The 21,164-nt window shown below is 46.7% G+C and overlaps 1 protein-coding gene across 8 annotated transcripts in view; it reads left to right on the top strand.

Annotated features, from left to right (window-relative positions):
* ALDH1L1 (aldehyde dehydrogenase 1 family member L1) overlaps nt 1-21,164 on the top strand; it is a 110,834-nt gene that overhangs the window by 28,524 nt on the left and 61,146 nt on the right. For 5 of the 8 annotated variants that reach the window (XM_072784839.1, XM_072784838.1, XM_072784835.1 and 2 more), the window contains exons 4-9: nt 635-800; nt 6,957-7,058; nt 7,850-7,939; nt 8,842-8,979; nt 10,987-11,112; nt 14,516-14,607. In XM_072784839.1, the coding sequence (XP_072640940.1) occupies nt 635-800; nt 6,957-7,058; nt 7,850-7,939; nt 8,842-8,979; nt 10,987-11,112; nt 14,516-14,607 (714 nt within the window). Of the gene's footprint in view, nt 1-634; nt 801-2,637; nt 2,668-6,956; nt 7,059-7,849; nt 7,940-8,841; nt 8,980-10,986; nt 11,113-14,515; nt 14,608-21,164 lie in introns of those variants that run through there. The other 3 variants (XM_072784841.1, XM_072784840.1, XM_072784842.1) reach the window with 2 other exon arrangements.

Here is a 21,164-nt window from a genome sequence, read left to right as displayed (position 1 = left end):
AGACTGGTGAAGCGTGATCGTAGTCAAGTGTGCCAGAGAGGACTGGGGACAGGCCTTGGCAAGCACTCTGCCTTCCCACCGTAAACTGTGAAGTGGGCAGCAGTCTCACTGGGACACAGAGGGCTAAGATGCTCACCCCAGGGTACGAAGCCAAGCAGGATGGCCAGAGGCCACACCCACTGCCAGGACACAGTGGCATCCCACTCAGAAAGGAGAGAGATGAAGTAAAGGGTTACCTGAATGAGATGGTTTGACATGATAAGTGCTCAGACGAAAAGGAAGCTATGACGGATGCGTGGTGCAGTTTGGTTGGGTGGTAGCAAGGAGAAACATCTGAGCTGGGCAGAGTGGGGTTCAGGCTCTGACTTCTGGGTACACCTCATCCCTTCTCTGGGTCTCCATTTCCTCATCTGTAAAGGGACACCTATTGGGTGTCACATCACATCACATCTACCATGACATCTAGCACGTGGTTGGTGTCAGTAAATACCTTCCCCTTCCAGGTCTCCCCAGAGCAGGGTGGGGCATGAAGGGGGTTGTCAGAGGCTGACTGGGGGCACAGGAGCTGCCCTCAGTTTGCCCTTGTCCCTGGTCCTTCCTCCTGGACTCAGGCTTTCCCACATGTGCTTCCCAGGACCCTCATTCACGGAGACAAGAAAGGGGGCTTTACCATCTTCTGGGCAGATGATGGTCTGGACACGGGAGACCTCCTGCTCCAGAAGGAGTGTGAGATCCTCCCGGACGACACTGTGAGCACCCTGTACAACCGCTTCCTCTTCCCTGAAGGCATCAAAGGGATGGTAAGGGCTGGGAGCCGGCCATGCCCATGTGGGCCTCCTCGTCCTGGTACCCTCTCTAGGCCTAACTGTTTCCCCCAGGTCCTGGGTTCTGCAGGGAGAGAGAGCTCTAATTTCAGAGTTCCAGAGAGGGAGGACTAGGACATGCAAGGTATTGTGTTAGGCAAGACTCATGTTTACAACGGACAGAACCCCAATTCAAAAAGCTTAATTCCAAAAGGGGACATTTTTGGCTCAGAGGAGATAAAAGGCCAGGGTGGTAGCAAGCATGGCTGCATCTAGAGGCATAAGCTCTATTATAGGACTCTGTCCCCCTGTTGTCCTACTGGTTCTACTCATCTGTTTGATTAGCTTTATCTTCAGGTGGGCTGCCCTTAAATGGGAGGAAAGGCAGTCCCTGGTGGCTCGAGACTTGTAGCTCTGGATTATAAGGGAAGAAAAACTCTTCTCACAGAATTCATGAACGAGAAATTAGAGAAGCCCACCTGTGGTCTCATGCACACTAAGTTGTCTGCAGGAGAGTGTTCTGTTATCTGAACAGGCCCGACAGGAGGGAGTGAGGTCAGACACCACTGTGCTTGGCACAGCAGGCGGGCTCTGAGGGCATGACCCCCCGAGGAGGAGGCCAGCCAGCGTTGGCCAGAAGCAGACACATGTTCCAGACATGTGGACTTCCGTTCCATCCGTGCAGACATGGATTCCAGCAGCAGCAGTCAGACAGAAGGAAGAGGAGAGTGTTCCCTGTTTGGATGAAGCAACGAGCACAGCAGTGACAGGAGTGTTCACTGCTGCCGTGACGTCAGCCATCCCCTTCCCTCCTCTCCTGCTTCTTGCCAGCCACCTTTTATCCTTCACATTGTGTCAAACAAGACGCCTCTTATATGCTCTCCTATGGAGTCCCCCTTATCATAAGAGCCCCGAACAGAGTAGGCTTGTTGGAGATGTGATATGAGACAGAGAAAGGGATTATCTGGCACATTCCACTAAAAACATCCTTTTAGGGCTGGCTGTCCAGTATGGCAGCCGTTAGTCACATGCAGCTATTACATTAATTACATTGAATTTTAATTAAAAATGGAGTTCTTCAGTCCCATTAGCTACCTTTCAAGTCCCTTGGACTGGAACTACACATGGCCGATGACCATCGTATTGGACTTTCTGATGATAGAACATGGCCATCACCACAGAACATTCTGCTGGCCAATTCTGTTTTAGATTTTCTGACACTCATCACTTCTTGGTTTAGGAGGCTTGGGGCTCTCCTGCAGGACCCCTTCAGGATGGGCCCAGGCTCCTGGGCTCTCCTCCCCACGTTCTTGATTCCTTCTACCACAACCTTCCCCTTTTCCTTAACAGAAACTGCTTCCTGCTTAATCTCAGACCTCCAAAGACATCATGGGGCTCAGGAGGCATTGTCCTCAAGAGAAGGAAGGTTTAGATGAAACCATGGGAATCTGTGTTTGTTACATCTATACAGGGCTTTGTAGTTTATATAATCTTCTAAGATCTCAGAAGGTACAAGTTTTTTTTTTCTCATGTGTTTTTATTGAGGTTCAATATGCCAACATGTAATATAACCCCCCAGTGTTCATCCCATAAAGTGCCCCCCTCAGGGCCCGACACCCAGTCACCCATCCCCCCTGGCCACCTCCCCTTCTGTACCCTTTGTTCATTTCCCAGAGTTAAGAGGCTCTCATGGTTTGTCACCCTTTCTAATTTTTCCCACTCATTCCCCTCCTTTCCCTTAAAATCCCTTTCACTATTGCTTATATTCCCTGTATGAGTGAAACCATATGATGATTGTCCTTCTCGAATTGACTTACTTCACTCAGCATAATACCCTCCAGTTCCATCCATGTTGAAGCAAATGGTGAGTATTTGTCATTTCTAATGGCTGATTAATATTCCATTGTATACATAAACCACATCTTCTTTATCTATTCATCTTTCGATGGACACTGAGGTTCCTTCCAGTTTGGCTATTGTGGACATTGCTGCTAGAAACATCGGGGTGCAGGTGTCCCGGCGTTTCACTGCATCTGAATCTTTGGGGTAAATCCCCAACAGTGCAATTGCTGGGTCATAGGGCAGGTCTATTTTTAACTCTTTGAGGAACCTCCACACAGTTTCCAGAGTGGCTGCACCAGTTCACATTCCCACCAACAGTGTAAGAGGGTTCCCTTTTCTCCGCATCCTCTCCAACATTTGTGGTTCCTGCCTTGTTAATGTTCCCCATTCTCACTGGTGTGAGGTGGGATCTCATTGTGGTTTTGATTTGTATTTCCCTGATGGCAAGTGATGCAGAGCATTTTCTCGTGTGCGTGTTGGCCATGTCTATGTCTTCCTCTGTGAGATTTCTGTTCATGTCTTTTGCCCATTTCATGATTGGATTGTTTGTTTCTTTGCTGTTGAGTTTAATAAGTTCTTTATAGATCTTGGAAACTAGCCCTTTATCTGATACGTCATTTGCAAATATCTTCTCCCATTCTGTAGGTTGTCTTTGAGTTTTGTTGACTGTATCCTTTGCTGTGCAAAAGCTTCTTATCTTGATGAAGTCCCAATAGTTCATTTTTGCTTTTGTTTCTTTTGCCTTCATGGATGTATCTTGTAAGAAGTTACTGTGGCCGAGTTCAAAAAGGGTGTTGCCTGTGTTCTCCTCTAGGATTTTGATGGAATCTTGTCTCACATTTAGATCTTTCGTCCATTTTGAGTTTATCTTTGTGTATGGTGAAAGAGAGTGGTCTAGTTTCATTCTTCTGCATGTGGATGTCCAATTTTCCCAGCACCATTTATTGAAGAGACTGTCTTCCAGTGGATCATCTTTCCTCCTTTATTGAATATTAGTTGACCATAAAGTTCAGGGTCCACTTCTGGGTTCTCTATTCTGTTCCATTGATCTCTGTGTCTGTTTTTGTGCCAGTACCACACTGTCTTGATGACCACAGCTTCGTAGTACAACCTGAAATCTGGCATTGTGATGCCCCCAGCTATGGTTTTCTTTTTTAAAATTCCCCTGGCTATTCGGGGTCTTTTCTGATTCCACACAAATCTTAAGATAATTTGTTCTAACTCTCTGAAGAAAGTCCATGGTATTTTGATAGGGATTGCATTAAACGTGTACATTGCCCTGGGTAACATTGACATTTTCACAATATTAATTCTGCCAATCCATGAGCATGGAATATTTTTCCATCTCTTTGTGTCTTCCTCAATTTCTTTCAGAAGTGTTCTATAGTTTTTAGGGTATAGATCCTTTACCTCTGTGGTTAGGTTTATTCCTAGGTATCTTAAGCTTTTGGGTGCAATTGTAAATGGGATTGACTCCTTAATTTCTCTTTCTTCAGTTTCATTGTTAGTGTATAGAAATGTCACTGATTTCTGGGCATTGGTTTTGTATCCTGCCACACTGCCAAATTGCTGTATGAGTTCTAGCAATCTTGGGGTGGAGTCTTTTGGGCTTTCTAGGTACAGTATCATGTCATCTGCAAAGAGGAAGAGTTTGACTTCTTTGCCAATTTTAATGCCTTTTCTGTCTTTTTGTTGCCTTATTGCTGAGGTTAGGACTATGTCGAATAGCAGTGGTGAGAGTGAACATCCCTGTCTTGTTCCTGATCTTAGGGGAAAGGCTCCCAGTGCTTCCCCATTGAGAATGATATTTGCCATGAGCTTTTCGTAGATGGCTTTTAAGATGCTGAGGATGTCCCCTCTATCCCTACACTCTGAAGTGTTTTGATCAGGAATGGATGCTGTATTTTGTCAAATGCTTTCTCTGCATCTATTTGAGAGGATCATATGGTTCTTGTTTTTTCTCTTGTTGATATGATCGATCACATTGATTCCTTTACGAGTGTTGAACCAGCCTTGCATCCCAGGGATAAATCCCACTTGGTCATGGTGAATAATCTTCTTAATGTACTGTTGGATCTATTGGCTAGTATCTTGTTGAGAATTTTTGCATCCATGTTCATCAAGGATATTGGTCTGTAATTCTCCTTTTTGGTGGGGTCTTTGTCTGGTTTTGGAATTAGGGTGATTCTGGCCTCATAGAACGAGTTTGGAAGTATTCTATCCCTTTCTATCTGTTGGAACAGCTTTAGTAGAATAGATATTGTTTCTTCTTTAAACGTTTGATAGAATTCCCCTGGGAAGGCATCTGGCCCTGGACTTTTGTGTCTTGGGAGGTTTTTGATGACTCCTTCAATTTCCTCTCTGGTTATTGGCCTGCTCAGGTTTTTATTTCTTCTAGTTCCAGTTTTGGTAGTTTGTGGTTTTCCAGAAATGCATCCATTTCTTCTAGCTGCCTAATTCATTGGCGTATAGTTGTTCATAATATGTTTTTAAAATCGTTTATATTTCCTTGCTATTGGTTGTGATCTCTCCTTTTTCATTCATGATTTTATTAATTTGAGTCTTTTTTCTTTCTTTTTTTTTAAATAAGGCTTGCTAGGTGTTTATCTATCTTACTAATTCTTTCAAAGAAACAACTCCTGGTTTTGTTGACATGTTCTACAGTTCTTCTGGCCTCTATTTCACTGAGTTCTGCTCAAATCTTTATTATCTCCCTTCTTCTGCTTGGTGTAGGTTTTATTTGCCCTTCTTTCTCCAGTTCCTTTAGGTGCAAGCTTAGCTTGTGCATTTGAGTTTTTTCCAATTTTTTGAGGGGTGCTTGTATTGGGATGTATTTCCCTCTTAGGACTGCTTTTGCTGTATCCCAAAGATTTTCAACAATTGTATCTTCATTTTCATTAGTTTCCAGGAATCTTTTTAATTGTTCTCTAATTTCCTGGTTGACCTTTCATCTTTTATTTATTTATTTATTTATTTATTTATTTATTTATTTATTATTTTTTTAAAGATTTTATTTATTTATTCATGAGAGACACAGAGAGAAAGCGAGAGGCAGAGACACAGGCAGAGGGAGAAGCAGGCTCCATGCAGGGTGCCTGACGTGGGACTGGATCTGGAGACTCCAGTATCACTCCCTGAGCCAAAGGCAGGTGCTAAACTGCTGAGCCACCCAGGGATCCCCCGACCCTTTCATCTTTTAGTAGGATGCTCTTTAACTTCCAAGTGTTTGAGTTTCTTCCAAATTTCCTCGGTGATTGAGTTCTAGTTTCAAAGCATTGTGGTCTGAAAATATGCAGGGGACAATCCTAATCTTTTGGTATTGGTTGAGACCTGATTTGTGACCCAGTATGTGGTCTATTCTGGAGAAAGTTCCATGTGCCTTTGAGAAGAATGTGTATTCAGTTGTGTTCGGATACAAAGTTCTGTATGTATCTGTGAAATCCATCTGGTCCACTGTATCATTTAAAGCTCTTGTTTCTTTGCTGATGTTCTGCTTAGAAAATCTGTCATTTGCAAAAAGTGCTGTGTTGAAGTCTCCTACTATTAGTGTGTTATTATCTAAGTATCTCTTTGCTTTGGTTATTAATTGATTGATATACTTGGCAGCTCTCACATTAGGGGTATAAATATTCATGATTGTTAGGTCTTCTTGTTGGATAGATCCTTTATGTATAATATAGTATCCCTCTTCATCTCTTACTGCAGTCTTTGGGATAAACTCTAATTTATCTGATATGAGTTTTGCTATCCCAGCTTTCTTTTGAGGATCATTTGAGTGATAAATTGTTCTCCACCCTTTCATTTTCAGGCTGGAGGTGTCCTTAAATCTCAAACGAGTTTTTTGTAGACAGCAAATAGATGCGTCTTGCTTTTTTATCCAGTCCAATACCCTGTGTCTTTTGATGGGATCATTTAACCCATTCACATTCATAGAGTAACTATTAAAATATATGAATTTAGTGTCATCCTATTACTTATTCAGTCCCTGTTTTTGTGGATTGTTTCTTTGCACTTCCTCTTTCTTTTACAGGGTCCCCCTTAATATTTACAAGATCTTCTATATAATCATCTAAAGCTGTGTTGTGACAGAGGGGCTGGGGTTTTGTACTCATTGTTTAGATCGGAATTAGATTCAGGCCAACTGCACCCATTCCTCTAATGGATATTCCTTGGGAGCCCATTGTGTACAAGGTGTGGGGCCAGGCAAGTCTGGTCAGCATGGGGCTGGCCCCAGGCTCATGGTGAACCCAGGGCCTGGGAGGAAAGGGAGGGTTGTAATGCTGGGGACACCAACTGACCTGGTCTCCTTAGGTGCAGGCCGTGAGACTGATCGCTGAGGGCAAAGCCCCCAGACTCCCTCAGCCTGAGGAAGGAGCCACGTACGAGGGCATTCAGAAGAAAGAAACAGCCAAGGTCAGTGCAGGGCCCTGCCTACCCAAAGCCTGCCTGTGCATAGGCTGTGGTGCAGAGGGTATCCCAGGGAAGCTGGGATTCAGGCTGGATGGCCATGTTGTAATTATTTAAGGCCTGAAGAGAGAGCAGCCCAAGCAGGAGAAGCATGAGCAAAGCTCCTGTGGCACCTGGACAGGCAGCGAGCAAGAGTGTGTTCTGGGTTCTCTGTTCTTCTTAGGGAAGAGTGGACAGGCAGGGTCCCCATGGAGAAGAGCTGGGGTGGAGCAGTGTGTGAGAAACCAGCCATAAGCTGGAAATCTCTAAGATGGGGTGTGAGAGGTAATTCAGTTTCTTGGAGTTATCACAGCCTTGCGGAGTGGGGGTAGGGGGCTATATGGGCTGTGCCTCTGCTTAAGGCTTATGGGGTACATAGGGATCTGTATGAGCCCTGCAGATGAAGAGAAGCTGAATGGCCCTGCACTCTGCTGGGGAGGCTGTGTGAAGCTTTGGCTGTCTTAACAGAGTGTTCTCTTCTCCAATCATCCTGAAGTTTACACAACCAGTGAAAGACTGGGGTCAGAGAGCATCCAGAATCAGGGTCCCGGGGAGAGCACTATCCCAGCTCAGGGACTCAGACCAGTGTCCAATAGGAAGCCAGAGTTCCCCAGCTCCCTCCTCCACCCAGTCAGGGGTCATCAGGGCACAGGTGGTATGGGGGGGTAATTGGTTGTTGGGGGTTAGGGGAGGCGGGGGAGGGCAGAGGATATCCAAAGAGTAGGGAAGAGACTGAGTATACACATGTTGCCCCACAGATCAACTGGGATCAGTCAGCAGAGGCCATTCATAACTGGATCCGAGGGAACGACAAGGTGCCGGGTGCCTGGACAGAGGCCTGTGGGCAGGTGTGTTCGTGCATGGCTGAGATTGGGCTAGAAGCACTGGTGTGCCCTGCTGGCTGCCCAACTATCAAAATATGTTTGATATTTTTGGCTAGCAAATAGCCATTGCCCTGACTCCTAACCCAACCCCACCCAAGTGCCCCCCTTGGCTCCTCCTCCACGACCATGAGACCTGTCCACCATCTGGTGGCTGAAGTATAAAGGTCCAGCACAGCTCAAGGCTTCCAGGCCCCTGCAGCAACTGTGGGTTCAAAGCTGTATTGCTTGTAAAGTATTTTGACTCCCCTCTCTGGGCTCACAGACATCCCGAGTCCAGCTCCAACGTTGACTTGATCTGAGTGGGGACAGGGATTGGGCAGTGGGCATTCTTCACATGCTGAAGATGGTGAGTCCTTGGCTCACAGGCTCTCCAGAGGCACTGGGAGTTGGCAGGGCTGGGAGTGGGGACCTTCATCTGCTCCCCACAGGGGGCAGTCCTGTCCCACCAAGCCTCAGACTGTCCAAACACCTGACTGCTGTCCAGCTGCCCAGACTCTGTCCAGGAGTCTCTCTCCTACCCTTATCACCATAAGATCCTTTGCAAAGTGAACAGTATTTGGTGGCATCCCTAGGGCAGTCTGTGATGCCTTGCGGAGGTTATCTCCCAGTGTCTGTCCCCCTGAGGTCTGAGGCCCAGGGCCCATATATAGGGTCTAAGGGTGTGCAGGGCTTGAGGGTACCGTGAGGCCTCCCAGGCTCTTCAGGGAGGCAGAGTTCTTGGGCTGCAGCTGCCCTGGCCCCCTCCTTCCTTTCCCTGGCCCTGCCCAGCCCCTCTTCACCCCCTTTGCCCTACTCAGTCCTGCCTGGGCTGCCAGCAGTAGAGGCCTCTTTCATCCACCATCTTCTGGTTTTCCTGTCCTCAACAGAAGCTGACTTTCTTCAACTCAACGCTAAACACTGCAGGCTTGCTGCCTGAGGGAGAAGATTTGCCCATCCCAGGAGCCCATCGGCCGGGTGTCGTCACCAAAGTGGGACTCATCCTTTTCGGGAATGATGACAGAATGGTAATGGTGCTGCTGTCGTTGTGGGCACACACACATCCAGGCGCTCAGGCCTGGCATTTAGACCCCGTGCTGCTCTGGAGAAAATGGGGGAAAATGAGACTGCAAAAGTCTGGAAAACCTTATGCTTGTAATTCCCTGTTCTGGGAAGGCTGACTCCTTGCTTTTCATGACCAGGCTTCTCAGCCAGAGCTGGGTGCCCTGTGAGGGTACTGGAATCGGGGAGGGGCTCTGTCCCAGGAGGCCTGAACTGGGAGCCTCATTCTACTCCAGCAGAGTATCCAGGTGCCACTGGGTGTGTTCACTGAATCTCTGTGCCTCAGTTTCCTTCTTTCTGAATAGCGACATCACAGTGAAGAGTCCCTGGAGCCATGCTGGACACCCAACACACCCTGACTCATGTTAGCAGACTCTGCAACTCTGAGTAACAGCTAATATTTATGGAGTGCCTGCTGTGTGCATGACCACTATTTTAAAACAGTTTATATCTATTAAGTTTGATTTTCCGAACAACTGTAAGAGATACATATTAATATTATACCCATTTTATAGAAGAGAAGACTGAAACAAAGAGGTTTAAGTAACCCTCCCAACATCACTGAGTTAGTTTGTGGCAGAGCTGGGATTCTGGCTCCAAGGTCCACCTCTTGGCCATCAGTACTCACTCCATGCAGTGGTTGGGAGACTGGGGACTTAAGATACTGAGGGCAGAGAAGGAGTACAGGGAGGGATCTCCAAGCACTTTGGGGGTTTCATCAAACCCCGTGGATGTTGAATCATTGGCTGCATCGGTGTGTATATGCCAGGTGGAGTGTGGAGCAGCTTTTATGGGGATTGGTGTGAGCTCACTCTGGGTGCCCATCCTGCTGTGCCCTGCCACTGGCAGGTCCGAGGCTGGCCTTAGTGTCTGCTACTTACAGTGCTTGCGTGTTTTAGGTATTCGTGATTGATACGTGCAGTTGAAAGATGATACTTCTCTTTGTCAAGTTCCCTGGAAGCAGTATCTGAGTCAAGAGTCCTTGTGCATGTGATTTATCGAGGTAGTGCTCTTAGAGAATCCCACACAACACAGGGCTGGGCTGGGGCACAGGACAAGGCTAGGCCTTCTGGAGCTTTCCAGCCTTTATCTGATCCCAGGCTCTGCAGTGTGAATTGCATCTGCTGATTATGTCCCTGCACGCTCCCATCACTAAGCCCTTGGTTTCTGCTGCCCATGAGGAAGGGGATTGGCAATGAGGCATAGCCCCTGGGCTCTGTGCATGGCTGCACTTGTACAGCGACGGCCGTGGAGGGGAAGGTGCAGATGTAAGCTGCTAAGGACCCATGCAGCAGCCGGAGGATGGGGACTGCAGCCACTGCGCCCTTCGTGATGTCCATAGAGTGAAGGAAGCAGCTTCAGCAGAGACCCTTGGTTACAGCATCTTTCAGGAGCTTCTGGCTGGGTTGAGCTAGGCATTAGCTCACAGAAAGCTCCAGCATATCTCCAAAAGGCAAAAGGGTGGAGGTCAGGCAGGGGACCTGGCTCCAGGTGTGACAGGGTGTCTGTAGAGTGTGCCATTCTTATCAACCGCTCTCATCAAACCCAGATGTCTTTGTCTGCTCCTCTTCCCACCTCTAGGCCCCACGGGGCATCTGATGACCTTCACCAGATGTTTCCATGGGGTTCCTGGCAGCTGGGCAATCAGTTGTTTTCTTGATTGATTTTCAAAGTCATGCTTGAATCATTTTTTTGTCTAACATGTAGGCATTTTTATAGAGACAATAAAATCCTTACACTTAAAAAGAAGCGAGAGCATGGTGGGGTGCGTCTGATGGGGGACTGCTCTGCCATCTCCTCCTTGTCCCTGAAGGAGCTGGCACCCGGCTCTGCTCGTGTTTCCTCCTCATTAATCCTGTGCCCTTTTCGTGGTGAGGATGGAGCGTGTGGGGTGCCCAGCATGGTGCTCCGTGTGGAGCTGCTCTCCCTGCCATGAGGACAACCTCAGGTGCTGTGAAGCCCTCTTCTTGCAGCTGCTGGTGAAGAACATCCAGCTGGAGGATGGCAAGATGATCCCAGCCTCCCACTTCTTCACGGGAGCAGAGAGCAGTGCCCTTGAGCTGTCAGAGGAAGAACTGGTCATGGCAGAGGCTGTGAGGGTAAGAGACCCTTTCAAGGATTCTGGCCACTTGTGCAGGTTGTGTACTGCACATGTGTCTTATGGCTCAGACTCCCTGGAGCTGGGTGTGCACACCCTCTGTGGATGTGGTTACTGACCCCAGGCATAGGTTCTGTCCTGTCTTCCTGTCCTAACTACTATACCATAGTGTTGGTCTATCTTTTCTGTTGCCCCCTTGCTCTCTCCCTCCATCACTGGGGCACTGGAGTTTGGCTGGCTAGGTCTGACTTTCCTAAGGACTCACTGTGAATAGTGGACACATGAAGCAGAAGCCCCTGGAATATACGGCAAAGGCAGATGCCAAGTCCACGGCCCTTTGAGGAGAATGTGTGCACTGTAACCTTCCAGAAAAACACCCTGAGAGGGAGTATTGCACTGCGGCCAGCATGGGCATCGCAGTCAGGCAGACCTGGACTCCAGTCCAGCTGCCCGGCATGATGCCGGAGAGCACTCCCCTCTCTGAGGGTCAGTTCCTTCCACCACCAGTCCAATCAGTGGTCACCTCCTGGAGTTGTTCCTGGTCCTTCCTGCTCCTCCCACTCAGCTCCCTCTCCTTTGGAGGCATGGCATTGATGACAGCATTATTGAATGGAAGGCATTGGATGAATTTCCACCCATTCACTCATCCAATCATGTACTTAGTGAGTTATTTAAGAAGGACATATGAGCTCCTATTAAATGCCAGGTGCTAAGCCAGACACTGGAATGTGACAATAAGCAATGTTCCCTGCTGTCATGAAGTGTCCCTTTCCGGGGGAAGAGAATCAATGAACAGCCCAACATGAATAAGAGAATTTCAGGCAAAGAGAAGTGCCATGAGTGATATAACAGGGTGATGGGAACAAGGAGGCTAGACAACTTTAGAAGGAATAATCAGCGCAGGCTACCCTGGGCAGGACGGGAGGTTTGCCCTGAGAGCTGAGTGGAGAGAGTTCTGGGATAAGGAGGGCTGTGGTGAGTGAAGGTGGGCCAGTTGGCAGTCACAGTGGTGTTTGTGGGTGTTGATGACAAGGGCAGGGGACAGGATTCAGCAAGGGAAGGACATGAGGAGCTGGCGCTGCTCCAGAGGGCTCAGAACTCTTCCTTAGTAGAAAGCTGAACATTTTGAATGTCTGTAAAAAAGGAGAGGGAAAAAAAAGCCTATTCATTTAAAAATATTCTTGGAGCCCTAGCTCTGGCCTCAGCCCTGTGCCTGCTGGGGTTAACAGGGCCAATTGGACAAACTGGTCTTCTGGAGCTTCCAGCTGAGTAGCACTGGGGGCAGGCTAAGGTTGTATGTTTGTGGAGCTAAGCCTGAGTCAACAGCTGCTACAGCTGTGTCCTTCATCTGTGCACTGGGAAGAGTAAACCCGAAGCCTGTGGGTGCTGTGAGTGGTAGAGGAGAGATCACAGATGGAGAGGGTCAGTTCAGCAGCACCTATGAGCATCTCAGTAAATGCTGGCAGGGAGCCAAACGGTCATCAAAAGAAGCACATACTTGCAGAGTGGGTATCTGTGCAGTGTTCTAAACACTTCAGGAATAGTGGTGTGGTTAAATACTCTAACAACTCCAAGAAGTAGATGCTATTATTACCTTCATTTTCCAGCCAAAGAGCCCGAAGCCTGAGGTGGGGTCACAGCAGATGAGCACAGGCCTGGACTCAGAGCCCTGCTGGTGGAGCTGGAGCCCTGGCCTCCACCGCTGTGAGGCTCCGTTGAATGGCCTCTCATCCTTTGCACTGTTATCATGACACCCGTTGGTCACAGCCGGGCTGGCCCTTTCAGAATGCCTCGTCTGGAGGCGACTGGAGTGGAGGGGAGGCAGCCGGGCAGGAGAGGCCAGTGGGGGGCATTGTTGGTGGAGAGAGCCCATATGGGTGGCCAGAACAGGAGTCAGTCATGTTCTCCGCTCAGCAGAACTCACCAAGTGCACACTGTGGACTGGGGAGGCCATGGGCAACAAGCCTAGTCTCACACCCTCCTGAGCCAAGGCTATGCCACATTTTCTGAGCTCCTTTCTATACAAAACACCCAGTGCTCTGCCTGCCTCACGTGAGGAACAGCTATGTTCAGCCTCTTGCACAGATGAGGACACAGGCGTTGAGGGGCTGTCTGCATCCCCATGGCTTGTCAGGAGCCAAGCTGGGGTCTGAATGAGGCAGTGTGGCTTTGCAGTACACTGCCTCTCAGAGGTTCCACACACATCTGATAAGGGCTGGTGCATCTCTTAGGCACCATGTGGTGGTATGCCCATACCCAGCAGGTGACCCTTGGCCCCAAGCCACTTGAGTCTGAAGACAGTCTGCCCTGGCCAGCAGAGCAGTCGGTGAAGACTTCAGGGAAGAAGTAACATAGCAGTTGGCCCTGGAGGATGCCCAGGAGGATGCTCATTTAAACATGAGCTGGCATTCAGAGAAGAGCATCATCGGTGGGCAAAGGTCCGAGCAGAGACCTGAGGATAGGCTATAGTCAAGTGGGTATAGGGAATGGCTTGCCATAGCTGCTGATGGTCACGTTGAGGATGGAAAGGGCAAATCCACAGCACCTTTCCAAGAATGATAGAGGGAGCCAGGAAGAGGTTGGGTTAAGGGTGCTGGGGAGCTGGTCCTAGTTGAGCCTATCCCCCTCCATCTGTGGCAGTGACCAGCTGTGGCCTGAGGCCCAGACAGACGTGAGGCATCTTGGGACTCCTGTCCTGAGCAGCCCAAGTGAAAGCCGACCCAGAGAACAGCCATCCCTCTGGATAGCCTACTTAGAATTCTGGATGGCGCTGTGCCTCACACTGGACCATCCATGCTCATCCTTGGGGCGGGCTGGTGGACACTGCTGCCCTCTGCAGGCCCTGAACGGAGGGGCACAGAACCAGCTAGCCTGTCCGTGAGGACAAGACCCAGGCCTCCTGAGCCCCATCAGAATGCTTCATTTTTACCTTCAGAACCACCCCGCACTTTGCTTTCCCTTCCATGCTGCAACCTACTCAAACTCCAGTGTCACTCTTGGGACCTCACTCGGATGGGAGCACCCACGTGAGGCTCGGATGGGAGCACCCATGTGAGGCTGGGCGTGAAGTGGGCTTGGGAGCAGCTGGTCCCCAGCCACACCTTGAGCTCTGCATGTCGTCTTCCTGCTGCTTCTGCACTGGCTTGGGGATCCCAAAGAAGTTGGGTCAGGGTGAGGCAGGCAGGAGGACAGTAGCTGAGCTCCTTGGGCTCCTACTTCCCCAAGGAGGCAGTCGTGCTGGGAGCATCAGGCTCTTGGGAGCAGCAGCACCTTGGACAGAGAGCGCAGCCTGGTAGTGGGTGGTCCCAGTGCACATCAGGGGCTGCTCTGGCCAGGGAAGTTGCCCAGAAAGTGGCTGCTCCTGGCCCCCAGGAAGCCCTGTTCTCATTACACCTGTTTTTTAGAGTGCCTGGAAACGGATTCTTCCTAGTGTCCTGGAGGTGGAGGAGTCCACTGATTTCTTCAAGTCAGGGGCTGCATCAGTGGATGTTGTGAGGTAAGGGCCAGGAGTGCATGGGGTCTGGTCCCAGCTGTCTGTAGCTGCGTCACAAACCACACCAACACCTTGTGGCAGGAAACAACCACCATTTGTTATGTTTGTGGATCATTCAGATCAGATCAGAAAGGACTCATGTGTGGCCCTTGGGGGATCACCTTGGATGGTGGTGGGTCTGTAGACCGGCAGGACCTAGAAGAGCCAGGCAGGGGTATCCTCCTCTAAGGTGGCATCTCACTGCTGTGCCTGGCCGTTGAGCCTGGAGGGCTGGCATCTGCTGAGGTGGCACTGCCAACCAGGCACTTATGTGCTGCAGCCCCAGAGTGGCTGCTCTGGGATCTGGTGGCATTGTAGGTGGTGGCTAATGGCTCTGAGCATGCTGGTACCAGCAAAGAAGGCAGATGCAGACCCAGCTGGAAGGCCATTGACCTGATTGTTCTCAGTGGTCACAAGCCTGCCCAGATTCAAGGGCAAGGGCTGGGTCACTGAGAGCCAGGCCTCAAATGGGAGCAGGATCAAACCATGTGCAGCTGTTTTAAAACTGCCACCAGCCCTGACATCCCCAGGGAAACCCAAGCTGTGTGGGGAAAGGGAATGGGCAGGTAGGGATCACCATAGACTAGGTTACCTCTTCTTCTACTTCATATGAATCGCCCTGCTTTCCATTTAACTGTGGTAAGTTCTAATTTGAATAAAGGGAAGGAAGTGGGATATAGTAGAACATCTTTGGTTGCAAACAACCGTAACTTAGTTCATTCTGGTTTAAACAAAAAAGAACAAAAAAGTCAAAAGGATCATGATAGCCTTCTTCAGGCTAATTACTTCAAAGACTCAAATTATGTCATTAACATAATCACTGTCTATCCATTTTGGGGCAGGATTTCTCTTCATAGTGATGAGGTGGCTGCGCAGTAGTTTTGTTCTAATTTCTTATGTTACCAGCATTTCCAGTGGAAAGGTCTCTGGTAGTCTTCATATAAGTCCTAGACTTGAATCTGACTGCTTCTGGTGGAGTCATGTGCCCCAGTAAGAATCCGTTGCTGACCAGGTGGAGGCATGCTCTGACTGGTCAACACTGGGTCATGTGCCCACCTCTGGAGCCAAGGATTGAGAGGACTGCATTCAACCCACATCTCTGGAAAGAGAGGGAGAAAATTGTTCCCTCAAAAAGTGTCAATGCTGTTCCCAGAAGCAGATGAGGCAGGTGTTGTAAAGGCAGAAGCAAAGATGTGTACCACATGTGGGAAGAGGTTTCCTGTACTTCAGGAAGATGCAAAGGAAACTCTGTGGAGCTCACTTACATAGAGAAAAATTCATGTGTGAAATTAAGGAAGTGTATTATCAATACAGTGTATAGAAGAGTGAGAAACACCTAGCTAGGCTCTGCATTTGGGTTCCTTCAGCAGAGCTGTAGAATGGGCAGTGCCAATCAGAGGCACTGATGAGGGAAAGGGATCCAGGGTGAGCTAGGGTGTGTGAAATTTAGTCCCCCGTGATTGAAAGGAGAGACTCACATATGTCCAAGATCTTTGGGGGAAAAAACAAGGATGAGCCTAACATTTGTATTCTGGGGTGAGCCAAGAATGCAGCTGCTACCTGACCAAATCAAAAATCCATCTGAGTCTGAATTGAGTGAACACTCAATGACTTGAGTAAACCAAGTCATCCTGATGACAGGTCTCTCTCCTTGAATTTAATGATATTACAATAAGAAGCTTCCTATAAATAGTAGTTTGAGGAGGAGTTCCACGCTGTGCACCTGGAGGAGGTTCTGGGGAGGATCTTAAAAGGGGTTGATTCAGAGGAACAATTATGATCATGAGAATTGGGGATATGTAACCATCAGTTAGTTTTTGCTGTGTAACAAAACACCCCAGACATAGTGGCTTAAAAAAACCACCATTTTTAAAGCTCATGGTTCTGTGGGTCAACAGTTTGGGCTGGACTCAGTGATCTGGGCCAGATTGATGTCAGCTGGACTCACTTAAGTGTTTGCAGTCAGCTATCAGGTCAGCTGGGGGCTTGTTGGTCTAGGATGACCCCTTCAGAGAGCCAGTGCAGGCTTGTTCATATGCTGGTGAGTGGGTCCTAGGAGCCAGGGGGTCCAAGGGAGCACATCATATCTGCTGAATTTATTGGCCAAAGCGAGTCATGGTGTTGGCCCAGCTTCAGAATGAATAAGGAAATGGACACCACTTCCTGATGGCAGGTGCTCTACAGGCTGGGACTACAGAAAAGGTGGAGCACTGTGGCCGGTTTTGCAGCCTACCGCACTTATAAAAGGAGGACTGAATTGGGCTTATGTGCTTGGAAACCTTGGACACTACAGATCTCTTATATCTCAGTCTGACTTATGTGTATGGTCAGGTTGAAGTATAAAATTAAGGATTTTTTTTTTTTTTTTTTTTTTTAAATAATGCCCAGAAGAATTTTGGACACTTGAGAAAATGGTGTCCTGAGGATGAGCCAGAGCTGCCTACAGCTTCTGAGCTGAGGTTGATGGAGGATGCAGATAAAACTGATTCCTTTTGTTTTTTGTTTTTTGAATACTTAAGAGCATGTATCTTTTTGTTTCTATTATGGTAAAAAATATAGGAGATCTACCTTCTTAACAAATTTTTAAGTGCACGTTCCAGTATTGTTAACTACAAACACAATGGTGTACAACAGATATCCAGATATCCATGACTAAAATTTTATACCCATTCAATAGCAACTCCCTATTTCTCCCTCCCACCCAGTCCCTGGCAACCACCGCTCTACTTTCTGCTTCAATGAGTTTGACTACTTGAGATACATTATATGAGTGGAATCATTTAGTATTTGTCCTTCTTTGACTGGCTTATTTCATTGGATAATCAGATTTAGCCATGTTGTAGTATGTGGCAGGACTTCCTTCTCTTTTAAGGCTGAATAATATTCCAGTGTATGTACACACCACATTGTATCTACTCATCCGTTGGTGAACATTTAGATTGTTTCTACCTTTTCACTCTTGTGAATAATGATATGGGAGTGCAGCTATCTCCTTGATCCTGATTTCAAAGTTACTGATTCACAATTCTTTTTTATAAATTTATTTTTTATTGGTGTTTTTTGCAAAAACATATAGAATAACACCCAGTGCTCATCCCATCAAGTGCCCCCCTCAGTGCCCGTCACCCATTCACCCCCACCACCCGCCCTCCTCCCCTTCCACCACCCCTAGTTCGTTTCCCAGAGTTAGGAGTCTATGTTCTGTCTCCCTCTCTGATATCTCCCACTTACTTTTTCTCCTTTCCCCTTATATTCCCTTTCACTATTATTTATATTCCCCAAATGAATGAGAACAAACACTGTTTGTCCTTCTCTGATTGACTTATTTCACTCAGCATAATACCCTCCACTTCCATCCACGTTGAAGCAAATGGTGGGTATTTGTCATTTCTAATGGCTGATTAATATTCCATTGTATACATAGACCACATCTTCTTTATCCATTCATCTTTCGATGGACACCGAGGCTCCTTACACAGTTTGGCTGTTGTGGACATTGCTGCTAGAAACATCGGGGTGCAGGTGTCCCGGTGTTTCACTGCATCTGCATCTTTGGGGTAAATCCCCAGCAGTACAATTGCTGGGTCATATGGCAGATCTCTTTTAACACTTTGAGGAACCTCCACACAGTTTTCCAGAGTGGCTGCACCAGTTCACGTTCCCACCAGCAGTGCAAGAGGGTTCCCCTTTCTCCACGTCCTCTCCAACATTTGTGGTTTCCTGCCTTGTTAATTTTCCCCATTCTCACTGGTGTGAGGTGGTATCTCATTGTGGTTTTATTTATTTATTTTATTTTATTTTTATTTTTTTTCATTGTGGTTTTAATTTGCATTTCCCTGATGGCCAGTGATGCGGAGCATTTTCTCATGTGTTTGTTGGCCACGTGCATGTCTTCTTTGGAGAAATATCTGTTCATGTCTTCTATCCATTTCTTGACTAGATTGTTTTTTGGGTGTTGAGTTTGATAGGTTTTTATATAGATCTTGGATACTAGCCCTTTATCTGATATGCCATTTGCAAATATCTTCTCTCATTTGATAGGTGCCTTTTGGTTTTGTTGACTGTTTCCTTTGCTGTGCAGAAGCTTTTATTTTCATGAAGTCCCAATAGTTCATTTTTGCTTTTGTTTCCCTTGCTTTTAGAGATGTGTCTTACAAGAAGTTGCTGCGGCCAGGGTCAAAAAGGTTGCTGCCTGTGTTCTCCTCTAGGATTTTTTAAAAAAGATTTTACTTATTTATTCATGAATGATGTGGAGAGAGATACATGCAGAGGGAGAAGCAGGCTCCCCTTAGGGAACCTAATGAGGGACTTGATCTCGGACCCTGGGATCATGTCCTGAGCTGAAGGCAGATGCTCAAATGCTGAGCCACCCAGGCATCCTGTCCTCTAGGATTTTGATGAATTCTTGTCTGACATACAGATTTTTCATCCATTTTGAGTTTATCTTTGGATACGGTATAAGAAAATGGTCCAGTTTCATTCTTCTGCATGTGGCTGTCCAATTTTCCCAGCACCATTTATTGAAGAGACTGTCCTTTTCCATTGGATATTCTTTCCTGCTTGGTTGAAAGTTTGTGCCAGTACCATACTGTCTTGATGGTTACAGCTTTGTAATATAGCTTGAAGTCAGGTATTGTGATACCCCCCAGCTTCTTTTTCAACATTCCTCTGGGTTTTCTGGGGTCTTTTATAGTTCCCTAAAAATCTTAGGATTATTTGTTCCAACTCTGTGAAAAAAAGTCCATGGTATTTTGATAGGGATTGCATTGAGTGTGTAAATTGCTCTGGGTAGCATAGACATTTTTCACAATATTAATTCTTCCAATCCATGAGCATGGCACGTTTTTCCATCTCTTTGTGTCTTCCTCAATTTCTTTCAGAAGTGTTCTGTAGTTTTCACAGCACAGATCTTTTACCTCTTTGGTTAGGTTTATTCCTAGGTATCTCATGCTTTTGGGTGCAATTGTAAATGGGATCAATTCCTTGATTTCTCTTTCTTCAGTCTCATTGTTAGTGTATTGACATGCAACTGAGTTCTGTGCATTGATTTTTATATCCTGCCACTTTGCTGAATTCCTGTATCAGTTCTAGCAATTTTGGAGTAAAGTCTTTTGGATTCTCCATATATAGTGTCATGTCATCTGTGAAGAGTAAGAGTTTGAGTTCTTTGCCAATTTGAATGCCTTTTATTTCTTTTTTTGCCTGATTGCTGAGGCTAGGACATCTAGTGCTATGTTGAATAGCAGTGGTGAGAGTGGACATCCCTGTCTTGTTCCTGATCTTAGGGGAAAGGCTCCCAGTATTTCCCCATTGAGAATGATATTTGCTGTGGGCTTTTCATATATGGTTTTTATAATATTGAGGTATATTCCCTCTATCTCTACATGGTAGAGAGTTTTTTAAAAAGATTTTATTTATTTGTTTATTCATTAGAGAGAGACACACACAGAGAGGCAGAAACAGGCAGAGGGAGAAGCAGACTCCATGCAGGAAGCCCAATGTGGGACTCGATCCTAGGATCCCAGGATCCCCTCCTGAGCCAAAGGCAGATACTCAACTGCTGAAGCACCCAGGCATCCCAGGGTAGAGAGTTTTAGTCAAGATAGTATGCTTTATTTTCTCAAATGCGTTTTCTGCATCTATCAAGAGGATCATACGGTTTTTGTCTTTTCTTTTATTAGTGTGATTTATCACATTGATTGATTTGCAAGTGTTGAACCATCCTTGCATCCCAGGAATAAATCCCATTTGGTTGTGGTGAATAATCCTTTTAATGTACTGTTTGATCCTATTGGCTAGTATCTTGGTGGGTATTTTGACATCCAAGTTCATTAGGGATATCAGTCTGTAATTCTCCTTTTTGGTCTTAGGTTTAGAAACCAAAGTAATTCTGGCCTCATTGAATGAGTTTGTAAGTTTTCCTTCCACTCCTATCTTTTGAAACAGCTTCAGTAGAATAGGTATGATTTCTTCTTTAAACGTTTGATAGAATTCCCTTGGGAAGCCATCTGGTCCTGGACTCTTGTGTCTTGGGAGGTTTTTGATGACTGCTTCAATCTCCTTGCTGGTTATTGATCTGTTCATGTCTTGTGTTTCTTCCTGTTTCAGTTTTGGAACTTTATAACTTTCCAGGAATGCATCCATTTCTTCCTGATTGCCTAATTTGTTATCATGCAGTTGCTCTTAATAAATTTCTAAAAATCATTTGTATTTCCTTGGTGTTGGTCATGATTTCTCCTCTTTCATTCATGATTTTAGTAATTTGAGCCTTTTTTTCTTTTTAATAAGTCTGGCTGGGGGTTTACCTATCTTATTAATTCTTTCAAAGAACCAGCTCCTGGTTTTGTTGATCTGTTCTCCTGTTCTTCTGGTTTCTATATCATTGAGTTATGCTCTAATCTTTATTATTTCTCTTCTCCTGTTTGGTTTAGGCTTCATTTGCTGTGCTTTCTCCAGTTCCTTTTGGTGTTAGTTTAGCTTGTGTATTTGAGGTTTTTTCCAATTTTTTTTCAGAGAGGCTT

This window comes from Canis lupus, chromosome 19 (assembly GCF_048164855.1).
Source record: "Canis lupus baileyi chromosome 19, mCanLup2.hap1, whole genome shotgun sequence".
Taxonomy (NCBI): Eukaryota; Metazoa; Chordata; class Mammalia; order Carnivora; family Canidae; genus Canis; species Canis lupus.
This window is presented reverse-complemented; position numbering and strand designations above follow the sequence as displayed.